The sequence below is a fragment of the Sparus aurata genome, chromosome 18 (genome assembly GCF_900880675.1).
Source record: "Sparus aurata chromosome 18, fSpaAur1.1, whole genome shotgun sequence".
In the NCBI taxonomy this organism is placed as follows: Eukaryota; Metazoa; Chordata; class Actinopteri; order Spariformes; family Sparidae; genus Sparus; species Sparus aurata.
In genome coordinates, this window is record NC_044204.1 from 14,755,588 (window position 1) to 14,778,537 (window position 22,950).

The 22,950-nt window shown below is 39.7% G+C and overlaps 3 protein-coding genes across 6 annotated transcripts in view; all 3 read right to left on the bottom strand.

The window, feature by feature from the left end:
• Nucleotides 1-3,963, bottom strand: part of irf2b (interferon regulatory factor 2b) — a 29,568-nt gene extending 25,605 nt beyond the window's left edge. For 2 of the 4 annotated variants that reach the window (XR_003981479.1, XM_030396932.1), the window contains exons 1-3: nt 3,684-3,961; nt 710-802; nt 527-626 (exon numbers count right to left, since the gene is read on the bottom strand). Coding sequence is in view for 3 of the 4 variants with exons in the window: in XM_030396932.1 (XP_030252792.1) it covers nt 527-626; nt 710-796 (187 nt within the window). In the remaining variant the exon portion in view is untranslated. The other 2 variants (XM_030396933.1, XM_030396934.1) reach the window with 2 other exon arrangements.
• A 3,101-nt stretch (nt 3,964-7,064) lies between these two features.
• On the bottom strand, nt 7,065-14,930 carry LOC115568232 (caspase-3-like). The gene is made up of 7 exons (XM_030395341.1): nt 14,789-14,930; nt 12,307-12,384; nt 11,333-11,481; nt 9,138-9,266; nt 8,696-8,871; nt 7,791-7,905; nt 7,065-7,609 (listed from the first exon to the last, which is right to left on the bottom strand). Exons 2-7 carry the CDS (start codon nt 12,378-12,380, stop codon nt 7,380-7,382), a joined length of 873 nt encoding a protein of 290 aa, XP_030251201.1. The 5' UTR covers nt 12,381-12,384; nt 14,789-14,930; the 3' UTR covers nt 7,065-7,379.
• A 223-nt stretch (nt 14,931-15,153) lies between these two features.
• On the bottom strand, nt 15,154-22,657 carry cenpu (centromere protein U). Its single transcript, XM_030395519.1, has 13 exons — nt 22,545-22,657; nt 21,780-21,834; nt 21,491-21,578; nt 20,921-21,065; nt 19,833-19,917; nt 19,611-19,697; nt 19,411-19,501; nt 18,838-18,958; nt 18,440-18,518; nt 17,605-17,652; nt 15,927-15,988; nt 15,609-15,765; nt 15,154-15,460 (listed from the first exon to the last, which is right to left on the bottom strand). Exons 1-13 carry the CDS (start codon nt 22,547-22,549, stop codon nt 15,353-15,355), a joined length of 1,131 nt encoding a protein of 376 aa, XP_030251379.1. The 5' UTR covers nt 22,550-22,657; the 3' UTR covers nt 15,154-15,352.
• Nucleotides 22,658-22,950: the final 293 nt, after the last annotated feature.

Genomic DNA, 22,950 nt, shown 5'->3' on the forward strand with positions numbered 1-22,950 from the left:
AAATTGGAAAAAAATGCTTTTTGTTATGTGCATTTGTCAGGTAAGACACACAAATACAAACGTTTTTTTTTTTTCATAAAAAATATGACAGTGAACTGTGACTTAGTGTGTCATGTATACTCGTTTCCCCAGTAACCTCCCAAGTTAACTGGTGGATAAAGTGACGTTTGCCACTGACAAAACCATTACTGCTTCCTAACTTCATTGTTGTTGTCGTTTTTCTGACCCTAGCGACATCCTCCTGGTAAGAACTTTTTGCTGATTTTTAAACACTTTCCTCTTTACTAAAGCAGCAAGGAGTCGTTGGATTTCCTACTCTTACTGTGTGCTTCTTAAGAAATCCCCGTGTGGCCTGTCGGAATGCAGGCACGCTCCAACAACTTCATCATTCTGATTTCTTACTTTAATGCCAATCGAAAGTTTCTTCAATTTGAGACAGAAAACTGCTGAAGTGCCTGGTAGGCAGGAAAATGAAGACCACTGAAAAGAAGAAGCAGACGGTGTACAGTGTAGATCTATGTATTACCAGTATGTATGGCCCATCTCATGAAGAGTGGAGCGTCTTTCTCCAGGTCCCAGCCATGGCGCGCAGCATGCATCCACGGGATCTGGAAGATCCTCTTTTCCTAAAGATATTTATATTTTATCAGTTTGCGAACAATAACAGCAGTGTGTATGTATGTGTGTGGAGGCATCAGCCCACACTTACTTTGTTAACCCATTTGAGACCTGGTATTTGGCATGAGTTGATCTGTTCCTCCAGCCAGGGTCGCATCCTCATTCTCTCTACTGGCATTTTGTCCTGTGCACACACATAAATACACACATATTACTGAAAGAAACATCTGTGTGTATGATGGCTGCTAACATTTAAACTTACAAGACTTCAAGAGTTTATATATATATATATATATATATATATATATATATATATATATATATATATATATATATATATATATATATATATATATATATATATATATATATATATATATTAGGGCTGTCAAAGTTAACGTGTTAATAACGTTAATATTTTTAACGCGCGATTAACGCTCGGTATTAACAAAAAATAGAAAAGTGAATTGTTTGATTTACGGCCGTAGGTGGCACCTGTAGTCTTGATCCAGAGGGCGGCAGAAGAATAAGAAAGGGAATCAAAAGAAGAAGAAGCAGGGTTGGCGTTCGGGAAAAACATGGTGGACTGAAAAATGAAAGTGAACGGAAAAGGAGAAAGGACTTATGAACGGCAAATTCACTTTCAAAACACTGCCAGATTGTTCAGTCGATAGTACAAAAGTTATCTGCACGTACTGTCGACATGAAATAGTTACCATTGAAGTACGTTGAGTCTCAAATTTCATTTGCGAGCCAAACATATGGCAGATGCAGAGAGCCCACCCCACTGTTATTAGGGAGTAAAACTTCTGATTTCGCAATATCAGCCGACAACCACACATTTTTTGCAATGATCCCTCAAATGTGGCTATCAAACATAAGTAAGAAACATGTGTAACAAAGGCAGGTTAATAAACTTTACTGTCTATAATGACAGTACACAGACACAGTAAACTTCAATGGGAATTTAATCCACCCATTTGCATTGACAATCTCTAAAACTGTTTTCATATCAGCGCATATTGGACGACATAACACAGACAATGGCTTATCTGTGATAATCGATAAATCACACCGACTCTAAAATTCATATAAAAAAAAGAGTTGTAATTAATACACAATAATAACCCTTAAGATTAAACACAATCCTTGGATCTGGGAAAAGTCACAAGTTAGTTTTAATGCTCTCCACATTGATTTTTGGTGTCCAAAACAGCTTGGGGTCTGTGCCTTAAGCTTCTGATGTGAGGGGAAACCCTGCAGGCAACAATACAAATATCACAAACCAGTAGCGCACGGTTTACTCTGTAAACCAATGTGAGAGCAAGCCACTACTTAAGATTTATTTCATACAAGCGATCTTAGTCTTGTGTAAAACAAAAGGAGACTGCTGAATCCATTCCGTCTGTGGTCGTAAAGATAACATTCGGATAAGAGTCAGTTTACTGTTTCACATTACAATCTGCGTAGAAGAACAGGCATCATAAATTACTGCTCACAAATTAATCTGTCTGTAACTGCAGCCGCTTAGTCCGCTCATATCCACAACCCCATACTGGCCTTCGTTGTCACATTAAGTTAAACCTTAAAGACAATATTTCAGCAGAAAAGAAAAGGCAGACAACAAGAAAGTAACTCAAGAAGACAGTGAATACATGAATAATTTTTCTACTAAGGTGCGAGCGATCTTCACCCACCCCCACCCCCACACATTTTATTTAAGAGCAGGGTTATGATCCCTGCAGTCCGATGTGACCAAAGTCCGGTGGGCAACATCAGCCGGCCAGTGAGCCTGACACTCCCCATGCTCGCCAGAGTGAGCCAACACACTGCTTGCCTGACGTGAGAGCCAGCTCCCTAACAGGTCAAACAGGGTGACATGGCACAGCATCAAATACAAAATATTATCCCATATGAGCCACACTGTTGAAACTTCCAGCTGCATCCGGCTTACTGCTTGCTGGAACACAGCATTCAAACACACACAGGCTGCCCGGGGCACAATATCATACGCTTTATATTACTACTATTTGATTTCAAATGGTTTATTTGTGCGGTAGTTAAACATTTAAAATCAAAAGTGTTGATGGCTGTGGAAACATTAGTAATTAGTTTTCAGGGTTGAGAAGCAAAAAATGTTAGAAAATCATGTGGCGTAGGCTTGTAACTAGTTTCAGACCAGCGCTGACAGTTATAATAGTGTGTGGCAATGTGCTTTTTCCTGGTTGCACAATGAGGGACATTTATGATCCTAAAAAAAAGAAGTACATTTCGGCAAAAGCCGGGCTGTATGATTAAAATGAATAATTAACAACATTTACAATGTCTGCTTTATTGAACCCATCATTATACGTGTAACTCACAAGGGTCTAATAGTACATTTGTGGTTAAAGGTGATATTTTCAGCATGATATTGAAGATCATTTTGACATGACTTCTTACTGACAATTACCCAAATACATCCTGTCTCTTAAAATGTCTACATTTCTAAATGGCTAAATATGACAAGTTAGTTGTAATTTAGTCCAAATAACAGTGCTCTGATGCACTAACACAGACACGGAGGCCTGAATAAAACGTCAATATTGTTCACAAGTCAGTGTGTCGCCCCACACGCGCGCGCACACACACACATACATACAGTTACAACTACACTTTAAACTTTATTTACCTCCTACCTCCTCTCCTCAAGCTAACAAAAGCTATCACTCTGTAACTTGCTCCACATGATCGAAAAACAACTTCTAGCCACAGATCTGACCTTAAGTAACGTTCCATGTTAGCAACAGGTTTATTTGGGATTAAAGTTTGATGTAGCAACAGGGGTCAACCCGAGTTAACCGCGAGTCTGTTTATCTGCTGTCTGCCAGCGTGCTGACCCAAAGGCAACCGAGTCAAAAGTGAAAATAAATGCGATAGCTAGTCAACAAACGCGGAGGCAAGCCGTAGTCCTACTTTCACTTACACACAGCGAGCTAGCAGGGATCCGTCATGTCGTCCTGTGGGAAGTCTGTGTGCTGCGAGCAGCAAGTCAACAACGTTCATATGCGGAAATCAAACGTTACCTGCTCAGTTTGGACGGCCTGTAGCGTCAACGGTCCTGCTGTCAGAGTGACAAGCGCGGCTCAAGTTGGACAAGTTGATTTGTTTGCGGTTTAAAGTGGAAAAGGGAAAGTGTGGCCGACGTTTATTTCTGTTTCTGTGTCCAGACCGAAAGCAAAACAACGGCTGACTCGGGAAGTGGGGGCTCGAGCTGGAAATCCCCCTCCTGCGCTCGTGCTCTCGCTTTGGGTCGGTCTCGAGCGCCGTCGCGGAAGTCTCCTGGCCGCGTGCGCGCTCCCCTGGACACAATACGATGCGAAGAGGGCTCACTCTGCTGCTATTTCTCGGTACCACGAAGACCGACACCAACCACCTCGCGCGCCATTCATTCAGTACGTTAATAAACCCAATTAATTATTGTAAATGCACCAGTATCAGCAAGACTGTGTTATCTGTAGTGACTGGATAGATGTTGAAATATTTTCAAAATAAATTATCTATTGTTTCTATGATTTTATGTTACACTTGGGGCTCTCAGTACCCCGTGACAGTAAATGCTAATAAAACAAGGACTCAGCGGTCACAGAATATTTCAGTGCAACCTCTTGAGTTTGTACTTTTTTCATTGAATACACTTGTTTCTTGTCATTACTTACTCTCTGACAGACACCATTAAAAGCTAATTATTCCTATCTATTCAGTCCATACATACACACAGATAAAATACCGTGGCCAAACATTACAAATTGCACACTACGTCATAGCTGTCATTAATAACGTGCAGGGTTGAGTAAAATATCTTCAGCGAGAACGCATGGTAGCCCAGGTGTTACTGCAGAGCAGCACGTGGCGAAAACGAACCTTTTACACCACGTTTGAATCGCTTTCTTCAAAAACATAGACGATCTTTGCGCAGGATTTCGTTTTCACTTCCTCTACCGTCTCCTCCTCCTCCGTCGTCCCCCCACCAACCCACCGGCCGTTTCTGCACCGTTGATGCTGGAAACGAAACCAGAAACTTTGAGCTACTGTCTGTATGTGTGTGTTTATCGTCCCACCTGCAGTCATTTGAAAACTGCAGGTGGGCACTTCATTTGCCTGTACTGCACTGTTGTCCTTGTCATGACAGAATAAACTGAATAAACAAACTGATCTTAAAGGACAACGCAATTTCATCCGTCCATCCATCCATATATCCATTTTCTTCCGCTTTATCCGAAACACAATGTCATTTTGTCTATCTTAGTTTATATGTGGCGGACCCTGCCACCTTTCTAGCTTTAAACAGTGTTCTGTGTTCTGGGACCTTTTTTTCCTCTGAGAACAGCTTGTTTTATTCGCTTATGGAAAGATAAATGTATCTGAGTTTGTATTATTACCTCAAAATTATAGTAAATATAAAAACTTTATAGTTTGAACTGTTTCCTCTAAAACTACATAGTGCCCTTTGAAGCCTATGTTATCTTATACTGCCTTGTATAGTTATGAATTATATCCTTACAAATATTATGAATGACCATGAATTGTGAATTATTTCAACTGAATGTTTCTGCTTTGAATTGAAAACACAGACATTAACAAGATAATAACAAAGGCCTACGTTTTCAGATGAAGTAACATGGTTATGAAATCTCGGCCTCTGTCTGCCTCCTACATGGCCCCTTTCTGTTTACACCGAAGAGAAAACAGATTCTTGAAAAAATAGAGGAACAGAAAATAGGATGTCTGAAAGGCAGTGTTATTTGCTACCTACACACTAAAGGCATGCAGACACTGTGTGTGAGGAGGCAGTTTTAAAAAGTCATAGAGGGTCATGTCACAGCCCTGCATAAAGTCTGGGTTATCTCTTCCTGACACACACACACAGACACACACATGCTGCAGCTGGGACCGGGGAGGGGTCCGATAAACTAAAAGAGAAATGAATACTTTATCAGCAGGGCTGCCAGAAACAAAAGCAGTCATGTGGACAGAGGGGAGCTTATATAGTTAGTCCAAGTCTGGATCATACATATAGTGTGTAGTGTACATATAGGGGGGGGGTTAAACCAAACACTGTTTGAATGGTTGAGATAGAGAGAAACTAGAGTGACAGCTGGAATCAAATGTGGCATGGAAAGGTAAATAAAGTTCTGAAGAGAACCTTATTGACCATTATTTTAACAGTCCTGTCAGTGTATCAAGGGTTAACTCCAGCAGGATCTCAGTTCCTGGTAGAGTGTATATTTAAAAGACTGCTGATTCATTAAAGGCCCCCAGAGCTTCACTGCATGTTTCTCTGGCTTCCTCTAGTGGTTGCATGTCCACATGCCAGAGCCAACTTACAAAACACCCCTCATAAACTGTTAATCATTCATATAAACACATTGTTCCAAAAAGTACATAACTGGCTCCGTTACAAGGGAGGGACTCTAGGTAGTGTGCAGATCATTTAGTCCTCAGTTTTTTTTAAAAAACTTAGGAAATGTCTCTGATGCACAGTGTCTTTACCTCTAATAGACTGTTTTCCACAAGGTATCAATGTGTAGATAGTAGGCTAAATTGTTGATCAGGAAAGCAGCCACTCAAGGAATTGCAACTTTGAGAAGTATTGCCACTGCTTTAGTTCACCCAATCTTTGTTAATGCTGCCACCTTCTGGTACAGATTTTCTCCACAAATCATTAAATGTAAGCTTCAAATTGCTAGTTTGGATTGGGACCTCTCTGTACCCACTTGGAACTGTTTGTGTTTTCAAAAACGGTCTTACAGTGGAGAGTAGAAAAACTCTCATTAAAAACGCTAATCACCAATCTAACCAATAGTCGCTACTGTTAGCCAGTTAGCCTCTTAGCTTATTTAGCTGTGCATCTAGTGGTCCAGACTGGGGCTCAGAGCACCAGGGGAATTTTGGTGTTTACACTGCTAGCACGGGAGCTTTGGACCAGGACAGGCTAGGGCCAGCTGGAAAGGATGCTAAATTAAGTAGATATTTCTGCAACACATCATACTTGTCATAATGTTCAACGTTCTGTCAATTTGTTCATTCTGTTCATAAGTCATGAAAATTAAGAATTAGTTTAATTTGTTTATTAGACACACAAATCTATGAAGATCTCCCTCCCCCAAAAAACTACAAAGTGCACCTTTAAATGGCACACGATTATTTTAATGCTTATTGATTTAGTTAAGTACAGTTTGCATTTGTTTTAGCTTATCTATTTAGACTTCAGTATTCATACACAGTTGGTTAGTCATGTATTTATAGGTATAGATGTAGTTAACATTGTTTATGTTTAAAATGTGAATGAATAAATAAACATATTTTAACAAACGTATATTGCACTGTCCTATTTTATGTATAAGTATTTTTGTTCTCCCATTTAATAATCCTTGATAATATAGAAAGACACATTCACATTGAACTACTTGTGCTTGTGCATTTATTGCATTTAAAGACAAAGTGTATATGGTAAACTAGCTGTTTATGTTGTAAATACACAGTATTATGTATATGTAGTTATTCCACATGCAGTAAGGTTTCCACATTTCCACATTCACTGAAACTGCATCAGGTTTTCCCTATAGCCCCAGCACTAAAACCATATCATAACAAACTGATCAGGCTCAACATAAATCAGTAGAAATCAATGGGTATCAAATTGGTAATACTATCAGAGTCGAATGTTGCCCACCGGTCGGTAGTTTCTTGTAGGTAAAAGAAGTCTGAACCTTAAATCTTTATTTGGGAAAGTAGAAGTCTTTGGTCAGCATTGAGACGATGCAGGGGATCTGCTTCTTGGCACTAAATCCAGGTAGGTTGGAAGCAGACTCGAAGTTCAGCGCCACCTTGCGGTTGACTCTGGTCATGATCTGCATCAGCTCCAGCTCTCCGTGGTGACGCTGCAACATCTCACACAGCGACTGCATGAACCAGGAGCCGTTTGCTGTGTTTCTCCATGAGTAGTAGCCTGCAGGACAACTCACTGTGTTAACTCTCTTACAAAAAGGGCATATAGTGATACAGTGTAATACCATTTCAATATGAACAAACATCACGTACAGTGAGTCAGATGTATAGCTAGTTATCTATGTGTCAGTTTAAGAAAGAAATACTAACAGGACAAAAAGTCTTTCTCTTTTTCTTTTTACCTGGAGCAGTGGAATAAGCATACAGGAAATCTGCCTGCACAGGAATCCTCTCTGCTGGTGTCTCAGCCACACTATCACACTCGATTCCATCATCCAGAGCTGTGCCACGGCACGCCTACAGAGGGCAGGAAATCCAGGCATATGTACATTAACTGTGATTGTCTTTTATGGCAGTACTGAAACTACTATTGTAGACAGGCGCACAGAATCTTTATTGTTGCACTTGCACACTGAATGTTCAACTCCTGACTTTCAAATTCTGGCATCAAATAGTATACATTTCAGATTTGACTGTTGTTTCAACATTTTGCACACTCTTTGTCATACTGATTTCGGAGCCCACAATCAGTATGACAAAGTATCACCAGCCCTTTATACACAATCAGTTACAGGAGAAGCTGCCAACACCTTCTTTAATGCTTTTGGCTTTAAAACAACACGTAAATAATTGTAAACAATTGTAAGTGGTTAAGTTCAGTTATCATTACTTTTAACTGAGTTAACTAACACACATAAAACATAGATTAACAACAAGACCATTTTAAAAAGATCCAACCCAGGCAATATAGACTGTCAAGGAGATACAAACAAATGTTTTCTGTTAGTCACCATTATTATTTTAAAACATTGGCATTTAATATTGCATTAATTAGCCTAGCTTAGCTTTCCTGCCTGCATGCACATTATGTCAGCCTAACTCTGATGAAACAGCAGCTGATATTGCCATAGAGAGAGCAAGTGAGATGGCCTGTTTGTCTGTTGACCCGTCTTTTCTCCAAAGTCCAAAATATTGCTACACTGTTTGTTTATTCTCGTAAATATCGTCTTTGTCTTGTCATTGGCTGTTTGCCATCATCTGCCTGGCTTTGGCAATGGGTATGTTAATGTGGGTATATTTAACTGACCTGTATGAAGAAGAGTTTCGGTTTTCCCACCAGACTCTTGCAACTATCTCCTTTAAAGTACTGTGTCAGGTTTTCAAACTTTTCAAGGCCGTCAGTTCCGTATATGATCCCTTCGTCTCCATGACTTAGCAACACACATGCAAATGATGCGCTGCCACTGTGGTCCTCCTGTGACACTACAGACACATCAGCAGGACAGCGCTGTTATCAAGCATCAAACAGTTTTACTTCTCACAATGAAAGAACCTACAAGTCTGGCATGGCATGAACAATTTTCACACTCAGACATTCCCATGCTCCTGTGGTCTGTATAAATGCAACAGATGTACTTGAGTAATTATTAGGAACCGACACTGGACCGTTTAAATGAAGAGTTAACATGAACATGATCACTCTCAGTGGCTACCTTGAATGAATGAAAAACTGCAAAACTTTCAGTTACCACTTAACATAAGTTGTCTCATCTGTCCCACAGTCTGATCATTGAAGAATTTGATCTTGTAACCCAGTTTAGAGAAGACCTCCACAGCAGCTTTGGCATCAACATCCGTCCCGTTTCGATAACTCATATCTAGAGAGAAACACAAACACAAAAGTGCAGCTTTTACAAGATAGTCCACAGAAGTGGGATGTGAGCTCTCGAGCCCCATCTCTCAGATTCATACAACATAAACTGAAGTCACACTCGTTGTTGGTGAAACTTTAAACACTGCAATATGACTAATTTTACTAAGAATGTAAAGATCAACAAGTCATTGTTTTCATGCCCTCACACCTGTCATTCTGAAATTCTTCTTTAAAAAGCTACATGGCATCAAGTGTGATATAACCAATGTATTTTAATTAGAATGTACCATGTTAAGGTTATTTAATGAATAATTGATTGAAGTATTTTGCCAGTCAATTCAGAAAAATATTTAAGACTAGTCACCAGGTGGCAGAAGGGTACTGAGCAGCGTGTGTTTGTATGTGTGTGTGCTGCCACACACACACACACACAAACACAGGTATTTTGACATTTCGTGGCAGGAAAAGAACGAAAGTTTAATAAAATAAACGATTGCTCTATTGCAGGGGTACTCAAATACAAATCTTAAAGGGCCACAAAGATTTTTTTCAATGACTCAAAGATCCATGTATTGAGGTCGCCAGGCCACATGCAATAATACTGTAATATTCAAAACAAAATGTCCTTTTCATTCTAAACAACAAAATACGAACTAAAATAAAATGTAATTTCCATTTTGACATAAATCAAAATACATAGTTGAATATTTCCTCTTTTTGTTTGCCTTCAGACATTATGTCCATCAGTTCATCATGCATTATTTTATTTCATTGTGACATAGATGTGACAAGAATCCTGCTTGCAGCTTGATATGACGATTTCAGTGCATTTATTTGTGTTGTGCTTATCTCTGAATTTTGAGGAAATGTCTCTTCAAAATTCCTATGCTTCATCTCATAATGCCGTTTCGAACTGGAAATCTTCATCACAGCTTCTCCTGGCATATTGTAACGCCCCTTGTGGACTGTGGCGCAATGACTCTTGGGTATTCTGTTGATGTTGGTGTAATTATGATTTGTGAATGTGTTTGTGAATAAGATGATATGTAAGATGGTTGTGGGTTAATTCACGTCATTTGTTCTGTGATTAAATGATGTTGAGTTTTAACAAGGATGATACAAATTTTGGCACCGTGAGTGAAAGGGTGTTTGCCGGGAGAAACTCCCCGTCCGTTACGCTACAGGTGGTAATGTATGATGAGACTTGCTAAAACATGTTAAACAACATAAGTGTGTGTCACTGCTGCACTGTCAGATCCATGGGTTCTGTCCTGGTCGGAGGGAGAATGAATAGAAATTTCAAGTTCCTACTTCTATGAGTTGCCGATTCTCACTGTCCACTTTATTATAGCAGTTTACTTGGAACACGCCATTTCAATCTCTTGCCACCGGCAAAATGTGAATACGCGAACTGCTCCGAAAACGAAAGTGAAAGTTAAAAGTTGCGATCGCAGTGGTGAGTGACCCAGCTGTCTTTGTAACGTTGGCATGGAGACAAGTCCCGGTGTACACGTGCTGACCCAAACAAAACACATGGTGAAGGAAAAACAGGACGGGGGCCACAAACAGGAGGCCGGCGGGCCGGATGCGGCCCGGGGGCCGCCTATTGAGGACCGCTGCTCTATTGTCTCCAAGTGTCCCAGTAGACTATGACAGTGAGGCAGTAAGACCCTGAAACTGAAAGCAGCTAAATGGAATTCAGCCATCATTAATTTTATTATTCACACCTGTGATTTTCCCACTGTGACATGTCAAGATGTCAGCTCAGAACTCATAGCATGACTTTAGCTACACTCCTCCCAACTCTTCTCTGTAAGCATACCACCTCTCCATTGGCGAGGCTAAATGCTTACCATCCAAGGTGGGGCACGCACAAATAAAGCAAACCTGCTTGGAGCTCTGACCAGTTTTACACCTGTGCACATCTGGTGAAATGCATGAAATGACAGAATGCCTACTTTATTGAATTATTAGAACATCTGTGCAAGTGACCATGAAATGGAATAGAGGTGTGAGGTGTGTCTGTGTGTGCGCACGCATGCTTGTGTCTTTTTGAATGGATGTATTTACTTGTGCTCGGGTGGAAGTTCTTATTGTTGATAATAAGACAGGTTCCGAGGCTGGGGTAGTCCATCCTGTAGCGGTAAGGGTCAGAGTCTGCTGCTTTACTGCTGCTGATGGGACCAGAGTCCATTTCCTCAGCAGGACGTGATCTGAAACTAGAGGAACTTGTTTAGCATCTTGTTTAACACGTCAGTAGACTTTGAGGTGATGAAACTTGAGAAGCTGGTTTAATACCACATGGACATTTTTGGAGCATCCCATTATACAGGGTCATTTATGAAAGGGATAGTTTTATAAATGTTTCTATAACTTAATGAAAGTGGCAAAGTGTTTTTTTCCTTTCCTTAAAGCAATGTAGCATTTCCACATCTATTGCATCTACAGCCCTCGAAAATGACCTTCCACGTTACACAAATAATGTATGCTTATAGCCTACACTGTATTACAGCTACATGTATTACTGGTTAAATGCAATAATAAAAGCAATATTAAATAACTTAAGAAACATAAAAATGTCAAGAAAATGAAATTTGTTCAAAGGTAACAGCAGTCATCATTCCTTAGGTATTGGCCATCTGATACAGTATGAATGAAACCTGATCCATGCTTAAACCTGTGTTACATACTAATATGATTAATGCTACACATAGTGATTTAAAAAACCCTGCACATCCCCACAGCTGATTTAATTTATTGTTATAATGTGGTGTGCAGACAACTTGGGTCTGACATTTTTCCAGATTCTCCGTTTAGCTTTGCTGCACTTGCTATTGTGGGACAAACTATACCTTCACCTTTCTTAGTGATGTAGAGACCAGTGACCTTATTTAATGACAGCATCACTGTGCCCACCTTCATTCCCCCTGAACGGAGGTGTAAACAGTCAAGTACGTGAAAACAACTGAGCAAGTGTGCAGGACTTTCAAAGTGAATGGCTGAAGAGATCAATTACCCTATTTTCATCAGTGGACAATATTTACCTGGAAAAAATCTTCAAAGCGTCCACTTGGTCCTCTGCACTCTGTGCATCACCGTCACCACAAGGATCTGCCATTTTCCTGCAGACATGAACGTGTAAGAAGGATGTAATAAGGGGGGGTAAAAACACCAACTTGTTATGAGATTGGCACCTCCCAGAGGAAACGAGAGGAAACAAGATCTCAGTAGTGTCTCATTCATTTCTCCTAGACAACTATGTGAGACCAAAGTGAGGCTGTGGCTGATTTCTCCTGTTTCTCAATTGTTTCTCCTGAGAAACAGGTGCAGAAAATCTCAACTTGGGCTCCCTGTAAGTTTCAAAGGAGATCTCATCAAGCTCTCAATGAAGTTTCAGAATGTCTCCCCAGTGCTGGAAAGGAGCAAGGTTTGAGCAGTAAAGTCTCAAGTCTCACCTATTGCTCCTAAGGAATTTTAGGAGAAACAAATGAGAAATGTTTGAGACCAAAAAAGATTTGGACAAAAGACAACGAGACTGAAAGGAGAACTCTCATTGAGCTCCTTTACGGCTCCATAGCCATAAAGGAGCAAGCGTTGAGCAGTAAAATTTTCCTCAGGGCTATCTTGCTACTACAGTTCCTGGTAATCAGCAAGGAACCGAAAGACGAAGGAAGAGTCATTACATCACTGATGCCAGACTGTGGAGGCGGCTGTATTGAAGCCTCTGGGAGATGCATGAGTGTCAATTAAAAAAAAAAAAACAACTGTCATTTACCTTCTCTGTAAAGTCTGATCTTTAATTTCCTCGAGTCAAGTCGTCATAACAGGTCATACAACAGATACAGATCTTATTTATGGTTTTATTGAGTTTTTTTATGCATCTTCCATAGACTTCAATTCAGCTGTCACCACAGTCTCGCCCCAAAGCCAGATTCACTGATGTAATTACCTTTCCTTCCTTGCCAATTCCTTGGTATCCAGGGTATTGCTCTCAGTCGCAGCAGATGCAGGCTTCATCAAATAACTTTCAATTCCAGTTAAAGGAAACCTTTACTCACACCAGCCAAAGCAACGTCACAGTCATTGAGTGGTTTTTCTACAGTTACACAGTCTTGTCATGCGGTCTGGAATGATGCATTTCATATGTTTCTAGAAAAGCCCAACAGATACTAGATTGAATCCTTACAAGTCTAAAATATCATATTACAATTGATCGTCCAACGGCTCAACAGGTTTTTCAGGAGGGAGCAGTTTGGCCATGATAGTACACTAAACACTTGATGTGTTTTTTTCTTACTTAAGTGTGGTGGTCTTTGTTCCAGGTGAGGTGGCCCATCTCCTCTCCGCCATAAAAACCGTGGCTCTATTTACCGGGACTCAGCCAGTCCTTGAACTATTTCTTCATACATTTAAACATTTCCTAGACACATTTCTCAACAGGTTTCCTCTCAATCGAGCTACTTTCTTGATAGAAAGATAGTCACGCTAACTGCAATGAAAAACCCTGACAGGGAAGTCTGTGGTTTACCCAACTTGTGCAGAACACATTGTTTCATTTTAAGTGATCATTTAAACATATTGAGGGTAGCAGCAGGAATCCCAGGTTAAATGCACTGCATGAGTTACAAATAAGAATACTTAAAACATATGAGTTGAGCCACTGATTGCGATTCATCACTACAAGGCAGATACTCGTCGAGTTACGGGACGCTTGCTACCATTTTTGTCTCGGATAATCAGATACAGGATGGTTCATTGAACAACCGTTTTAAATAGAAACCAGCTCCAACACACGACCCGTAAACCAGCAAGCCGCGATAGTTTCAAAATGACCACAGGAGTCAGACTACTTCCTTCCGGCACCATTTATAGCATGGTTATGATCTGGGATGGACTGAGTGAACTCAAATATATATAAATAATACATACATAATATTACATCATACTATAGATTTAGTATATGACTGAAGTAAATACGAATGTTACAGATCGAAGGAGACAAAGCAGGAAACTATTTACAACTCCTTATGAGAAGAGAAGAGAAGAGAAGAGAAACGGATCCCGGCCTGCTGTTCCTAACCGACATGAGTCACTACACTGATCGTATCCATGTAATTAAGGCGACGTTCACTAATACTCGTTTCTGTGACACAGATAGGAGTGACTATCAAAGCATGGTGTACTAACCTACAGTAGATTTTCTTAACTGTCATGCCAACCCCAGCGCCTCAAGTCAAGTCAATTGAGCGAATATGACTTTTAAAAGAAAAAACTGTAGTGCAAGTAGTTCACAGCTGCCTTCGACTTTCGACTGACACGTGAAAAATCATTTGTAAGGTGCTAAACGCTTGTTAAAAGTTAACGCTAGTTAGCAAGACTACACCCGCAAATTAAGCTAATAGTAACACCGGTTTTTCCAGTCCTCTAAACCGCAACTGACACGACAGAGTTAGCCTGTCAAATTCATGTGTAAATAATAATAATTATTATTATTATTATATGACAATGTGTCGAAAATAGACGTACCTGTTCGTGTCAGGGTGCTGGGCGTATTAGCAGGTAACTCTCCGAACTTCAGGGAAATGTCAAACTGTTCAAAGTACGGCCCTGAAACTCTTAGCCAATCAGGAACGCTGCTGCCTGAGTGGGCGGGAGTAACGATACAGCGTTCAGGCGCACCTTGAGCAAAAGGAGCAGTTGTTAGGCTTCCAACACCTACAGGTACAGTCCCGACCGACGCCATCATGTGTCGGTACATGTTAGATATTTTCTGAAGTGCTCTGTCTAGTATATTCTATCTGTCAGTTTACAGCAGACACTCTCTGGAGGCCTCAACTCAGATCTTTTCCCTCTGATGTCAACAAAAACACACACAAAAAACACACGTGCCGTTATTTTTTGCATTATTTAACTTTTTTTTAATTCATTTATTGAACAGGATTTGGGCAGTATACACAAAGAAATCAGGAAAACAACACAGTCCCAAATTTTCTGCTGCACTCTGCATTAACTTGAAATATTCCAGCAGCATTAGTATCATTCATAATATGTACTCTTCAATTTGTGCGTGTGTGTGTGTGGCATAGTACATTATTTCAGTCTTTTTTTCAGTTGGTTATTGATTCCTCGCATCTGATGCTCTGCCGTCTGAACATGCTTGGCCTCTAAGAGCAAAGCTGGCAAGCTGGACGCCCCATACTGGAATGGGAGGAGGAGAGGAAAAGACGGAGTACATTACCATCAGTCATATTGACCTGAAAAGCTACAGCTGTGTATTGCAACTCAAACAGGATAAAACAATTTCAAAGTCAGTATTAACATCATCTGTGTGTCCGTGTGTGTGTACCGTCTCTTTCTCTTTAGGGTGTTCGTGTCGGTAGTCTAGGTACTTTCTGTTGAGCTCCTTGATGTCCTGCAGGAATGCCTGGGCTCGTCTCAGATCAGTTAATCTGAGTTTAAGTTCACCTTTCTCTTTCAGAAGTAGCTGCACCTCCCTCTCTGCCCTGACCGAACACACACAGAGCAAAGATGTAAACAACCCATACAGGAAGCTAGACGTTTTTAAGAAATAGTTATTGTTTTCTTTTATACATTAAATCCTTGCAGTAATTTTAGTTTGTGTAAATGAAATCAAGCGTCTCCGTGCCACAGAAGTGCCTCTCACCTCATCAGCTCATATTTGGCATCCAGCAGTTTCTGTGTCTTTTTACGGATCAAAGAACCCACCTGACACAAGCAGGACAAAAGAGCACTGTAAATACAGGCAGATCTTTTATCTAGAACAAGAGTCTACAGCCATGCTAGCAGCTCTGTGAGGTAGATTAGCAGATACTGTATAATGTTTACCATGCTCACCACTAAAGTTTAGTTGGTAAGCATGCCAACATTTGCTAAAAAAATAAAATTAATGCTGATAGGACTGGCGTGATCTGATGTCACCATGTTGGTGTTGTTCCTGGAACATCATAATTCATGTTGCCCCAGGACCACCATTGACACTGACCAATCAGGTGTTTTGTCATGTCACAGCTTTGTGACTAGGGGAAAGAGACGGTGAAAATAGGCAACCTTGGTAACGTGTTGAACACTAACAAAGGGTTTATTCAAACCCAAATACAGCAGTTTCCTAATCCTAACCAAGTATTTGTGTAACCTAATTCTAACCAAAACAGTGGCAGAAAATGGAAAAGACATGCAAAATATGACTGAACTTTGTGTAAAATAAAAAGTCAACTCTATAATAAAAATATATTCCATATGGTATACAGTCCCCAATCTCCTGGTTGAGAACCACATGATCTCTAAGTCTCTAACTCTAACCCACTCCACCACAACGGCTTGCTCCAGATACAGCTTTCATCGCTGTTTTGTAAATTGAAATGACCGTCCTGGAACAACATTCCCCTCTTCTCATTTCTCAGTTTGTAAATCCTTTACTCCTTTCTTCACCTCCTTTCCTCAGGCTCGCCAGCTCTGTGTGTCATGCCTCTTATATGTCATGGGTCACATCTGTACATCTGTGCTCACAGCTCGTTCAGTAAGCCTTCTCTCTCCTCTCTTCTTAAAGATTATTTCAGGAATTGAGTCATCAATTCGTGAGTCAATTCTCAGGCAGGACAGAGGAGTGAGGAGACGAGGAACAAAATAGACAAATGAGAAGAACCATTAACTAAGGTGTTCCAGGGACAAACCCAACAGAAGTTGCAAAGCTCATCATACCAGCGTGTCGTGTCATATGCAATGATTGTCTTGAGCCAACATTTGTCATTATGTTCCAGGAACACCACCAAACACAGCGATATAAGATACATATTGGGATTGATATAGTATTGCGTGTATTTGGTCATAACCAGTGTATTGAACACATTTTCACCTGCTGACTGGGCTGGATGAAGTCCAGCCTCCAACCTTTATGGCAATGTACTGCATAGTTGTTGAGACATTTTACTCAAACCCACAAGTGTTACAAGAAGTCAGAGGACCGTTAATGTCAGCAGGCTTCATCCTCTGAGAGCCACAAATTTATTTACAACATTTAATCCAAGTCCACCTAATAGTTATTAAGATATTTCAGTCACAACCAACTATTATACTGAATCACCAACTCTTTTGACGATTGATCAAAAGTCTAAATTCTGATTCCAGCTTCTTGAAGGTGAAAATGTTTCTGTTAAACAGTAAACTGAATATCTCTGGGTTGTGGACAAAACAATACATTTGAGGACATCAGGACACTTTTACAGACCTGTAATCCATGAATCTAGAAAATAATCAACAGATTAATCAACAATAAGAATAATCACTAGTTGCACACATAGACTAAAGCTGGTTGCCATAGTTACCTTTGCATTATCTCTTTTTAGAACCTTGAGATTCTTGTAAGAGGAGATCTGGAGGAGAAAACACAGCAGAGATTATAAATGTTTGATTTAAGGTCTGATATCAACCAATATCATTCAATCCTGTTTTGATTGATATTTTATAATGTGTATGTTCACAGTTGTTGTTGACTTGACCAATAACGAAAGAGCCCCAACCAATCTCTGGGAGTGTCGGTACATATCAAAAGTCTTACGGGCTTTTTTATAGATAAAAGACTTACCAATTCTAAGTTCTCTCCAACAGTTTCTCCAGTATAGTCAAATCACAATTAGCAATTTAGATCAAAAGTTTAAAAAGTTGTTGCAATTATGTAGTAGATTCTCTTATCTTAGACTATCAGCAACTGATACAGTATGTGCACTTAATCAGGGCAAGCAAAAGGTGATTAAACATTTTTCTGGTTAAAGAGCAGAACATCACAACGTGCTTCACAAAATAATTACAGAAAAACAAAACAAAAACAAACAAATAGAGCAATGAACATCAAAAAACACACACACAAAAACAGACAGCCAAACAACCAGCAAGCTAGGGGCAAAATATTGGATATAAAATAGCAGATACATTTATCAAAAGCAGGTTTAAATAAATTAGTCTTTAGCAGGTTTTTGTGTCAACTGTGTCCACATTACTTAAGTTCAATTGAAATGGTCTTGAAATGTGTGCTAAATAAGAATTGGTTTAACATGAGATCCTTTAGTGGACTTGGTCAAAAGTCGCATTTTGTACAACTTGTAAACAACTTGGTTATGCTAAGCCAGAACTACAAATTAAATAACATTAGGAAAGTCTGACCTTTTCCAAGAGCTGCTCTCTCACATTGATGGAGAAAGAATCAATGGATTGTTTGACTGCTGTAGACTCCACAGAGTCCCTGAGAAATAAACACAAACACAAATAAACACAAGGAATGTGACCACTTCAAATTGCAATAAAAATAATTCAAAGTGTGCCTGTAAGTAGTTAGTTATTGTGTGGTTCTATGACAGGGTTAGATTACAAACTACAAATATTAGCTGGAGGTCTTTGATAAGGAAAATGGAATGAAGTTTTATCTGGAATCCAGCTCAGTTGAATACATAATAAGTAACTGTGAAGTAACATTCCTTAACAATGATCTTCTATGATGATTAAGTCATAACTTCAGTGTATGATTTGGACCTTTATGATTGAGAGTTACAGCCTTGGTTTACCTGTACTGTTCACAGAAGTCAAGGAAAGCATCCAGCACCACTTCCAACTGTGTTCCTCCGTGATGACCACGTCTCCTCTGTTTATCAGTGCGGGCCTTTTCTGCGTCTGCAGATGCGCTGCCTTCATGTGGAAAAATAAGGTTTATCAAATGAACTGTATTTTGTACTGTATAAAGAATTACAAAAAAAAAAAACAATAGTGTCGGTGCAGGAGCTAGATTCAGGAGATAGTTATCTTAGTTCAACACAAAGATTGGATTGCAGTGGCAGACAGCTTGGCACCTACAGTCACCAAAGCTGACTAACGAACACATATCTCGTTTGAATAAAAGGTGATGATGTGGAAAATGTTGTGTTTTGTTGCATGGCCTATACAAGGAAACTGGCGCCAAGCCAAGAAGCAAGTTTCACTTTCATATACACACATGATCGTTGTACAACTATAAAAAGTGAATACGAATATTTGCCAAAATGTCAGGGTAAAACTGGGTTATAACATCAGGTCTGACTTTGAAGTGAACGGTGACGTTTAACTTTGCTGCTGAACTGATGATACCATCTTTTTCCCTTTACCTGATGAAGACGTTCTAGTTTTAGACTTGTTGGACGAAGACTTCCTGGTTGTGGCAAAACTTAACACCCTGGCCTTCTTTGGACTCGGGACCTGAATAAATGAAATAAAGAAAACGATGAATATAAATAAACAAAGTTAAACACTCAGTCTCGGCTATATTCTTGTGGATGCTAGACTCCTGACGAGAAAGTCTGCCTACCCAACTCGTGTCCTCGTCCACCACCTCCTCATCAGATGACAGGACTCTCCTACGTTTCTGCTGGGTGGTGTCAATGTCAGATTCCTCCTGAAAGAAATAATTGAAACCTCTCCTATTTTGTTTTTTTTTTTCCTTTTTGAAAGCTACTTTCATTAAGACATTATTACAGAAAGTGTGGTAAGCTTTCCTTATTATTGGAAAGGTAATTATTTACTTCCTTACCTGTGACCGAGGGTCACTGGACTTCCCACTTCCTGATCCCCTATCTCTCTTCATGCTTTTCTTCAGCTGCTGTTTTTTTAATGGACTTGATGACAGACAAAATAATTTGATGGGAAGACAGATACACCAACACACTTTTACAAAAGATGAACAAGATATGATGCAATTACAAAAGCAACACAATTATGTACTACACCACAGTTTCTTCACACTGCTCCACCTGGACCTGGAACACACTTACGAAAAGACAACAGGACTTGTTCATGGATGTATTTCACCTCCTCTTGGTGAATAACAATACAATTGTTGTATTTTATATACTGTATATACTTGTAAGTATTTGTATTTCTAAAAAGGACTGCTCCTTCTCCTCAGTTTTCCTATTCTCTATGGTCACATAGCTATTTACTTAAAAATCTGTTTTTTCATCCCTTGTTTCAGGTGCAAGTTATGGATGTATTTATGAACGTACACACATGGCTATCTGTGAACCCAAGTTGCATGTACACATAGGCCTTTATTCATGAATATGAAAGAATATTCACTCCTTTTTCAAATGAGTTTATCTAAGTTTTTCTTTACACCCTGAAAGGTGCTCTGAGGAACTTCTGTGTTGTGCTGGACGCTGGTCTTGAGTTGATATATGTGCCTCCATTTCCTCCATTTTTTTTCTGGGACAAGACCTATGCTTGGTGCAAGCTGGTATGCATGCTACCGTTTATAGACTTTTTTTTTTTTACCATAACATCAAATGTCTCTAATGATAATTATAATTAAATTCTTAATGTCTCAAACTAAAATTCCTACTAATTGCACCTTTAAAACAACTTAAAGAAAGCAGCCACAGGCTTATACAGGCAGCCGAGGTAGACTGCCACGGTCACATTTTCTATGTCATGTTACAATCTGCTCACAAACAGTATGGCTGATAAAAAAGTGATTCATGCATGTAAATTGCTACGAATTGTTACAGGGAGCCACTGTAATCGCTTATAGCTTTGTTTTTACTCTCGTGTAATTCACATTCACATAACAGAATGGTATCAGTGATGACAGTGACAGTAGTAAACACAGTCCTTTGACCTCACCTGGCTTTGACCTTCCTTCCAGTACTTCTCTTCTTCTTCTCGGCAGTGTCCTTTTGTCTGGCTTTTCCTTTGTTCACCTGTTCCTCTTCCTCTTCCTCTGGGACATTTAGATCTTCCTCCAAGGCGGTACTGTGCAGAGGTTTATCTAAACAACAGAAGAGTTCTATTGTCAGCACGAGATCGGTGGTTTGGTGTATTGCTACACTCTGGAAACGAGGTGAAGTACATAAACATTAAATAAAAAATAAAAAATGTACACAGGCAAACATTTTGGTCTGTATTTGCCAATGTCTGCAGTAAAATAATGCAGATTGACTGTCAAAACTGTGACACAAGATAGGATGAGAACAAACAATACAGTATAATACAATGCATTATTGATCCACTCGTAAAAGTATCAATGTGCTTTATTGATTTAATTAAATACGAGCTATGACTCTACCCTCCAATTATATCAAATAGTTGGAGTATGCGTGTTTTGCTCCGATTATCTAATTTATTATATTTGAATGGTTTATGCTTGAATGACACTGACAGGGCTAAAGATAAAGCACTACAGTGTTAACTCACCATAATTTTGCTGCAGTCCCTCCAGGAAACTAATTTTATTTATAGCAGACAGGTTGGGAGAATCCATATTGCTTATCCGTGACTGTTTCTGGATTACGACACAAGAGAAAACAATTAAATTCCAGTTCCATAATTCACAGTAGAACAAGCTTGACATGTACATCAAGATGTTGCATGGAAATTCCCTCTTCTTGTGTTTTGCTGAGAGGAATATATGCAGTTGAGAGGGGGAGGGGCCAGTCTCATCAAATAATAGATTATATACTACAGTGACCACCGACCAACTCACCTCAGCGTCATGTTGTGGCTCTTTGCGCAGTTTGGCTGCTCTGCCCTTCTTGCTACTGTGGAAACAGAGAAGACAGGAGACGTTTCACAACCATTAGTCTCAACATTTTTATGCCACCGCCACCAGCAGCACCAGGTGACAGCTTATGACTCTGCCTCCCCGCTGAAGTCACACCCATCAGCCCTAGAGTCAGAGAGTTTGATGCTGACCTCAGATCTGCTCAGGAGTTGTGTCTTTAGCCACTCCGTGGCAAACTTTAGAAATGTACATGATTTACTGCAAAGCTAATGGCGTTACAAACGTGACCGTGTGCCTTTTTAGTTGTTAACAGCTCTTCTATCATTTGGTATGCTTCTATCACCACCAAAACAAGTTTTTTTTTTTTTTTTTTTAATCCTCAGATAAGCTAGTTTGACTATTTTTCTCCCACATATCATCTGCCAAATTAGCTAATATTACAGTAGCCAGCGTTGCTAATGGCTGTTGCGAACAGCACCAATCAAATCAGTTGCGAACGAACTTAGATAGCAGCACAGAATCTTTGAGCATATTCAGCGTTTGTTACTTTTCTTCTTTTTTTACTAATTCATTTCAAATGTGCAAGTTAACGTTACAATTAGCTAACGTAACATATAACAGAGGACAAGTTGGGCAACGTTACACCTTCAAATTTCTAAACGAACATACGAGAGTCGGTATCTTCAACAGCTTTACGGGCGCAGATTCTGGCTGCATTAAAACGTATAATAGGCTAATATCTCTCACCTCATTTGGGATATCGACAGCTTAGAAAAGCATGTAAACACTCGTAGTTCAGACCAGGCTCGAACTCAAACAGCTTCCCGCAAAACGCTTGAAGTGGGACTGTACCATTGCACATAACCAGGGGTGACATGTGGCGCAGTACTTACAACTAAAAGGACAAAGCTCAAAATTAGAGTTTATTGTGGACAAACAATACAACATATCACACGTAACTTCACAGTGATGTAGTACGGGGGTGGTTTACGTAAATTAAACATTTGTACTGAAAATGTGTGAAAAATGTATTCCCTACGCAGATTCGCTTAAAATTCGTTCCTACGGGAAGCTAAAGGTTCAGCGCCGTTCTGTTTGTTTGAGTTTTGGGACCATCGACATCATCATCAAATCATAGACATACTGCGCATTT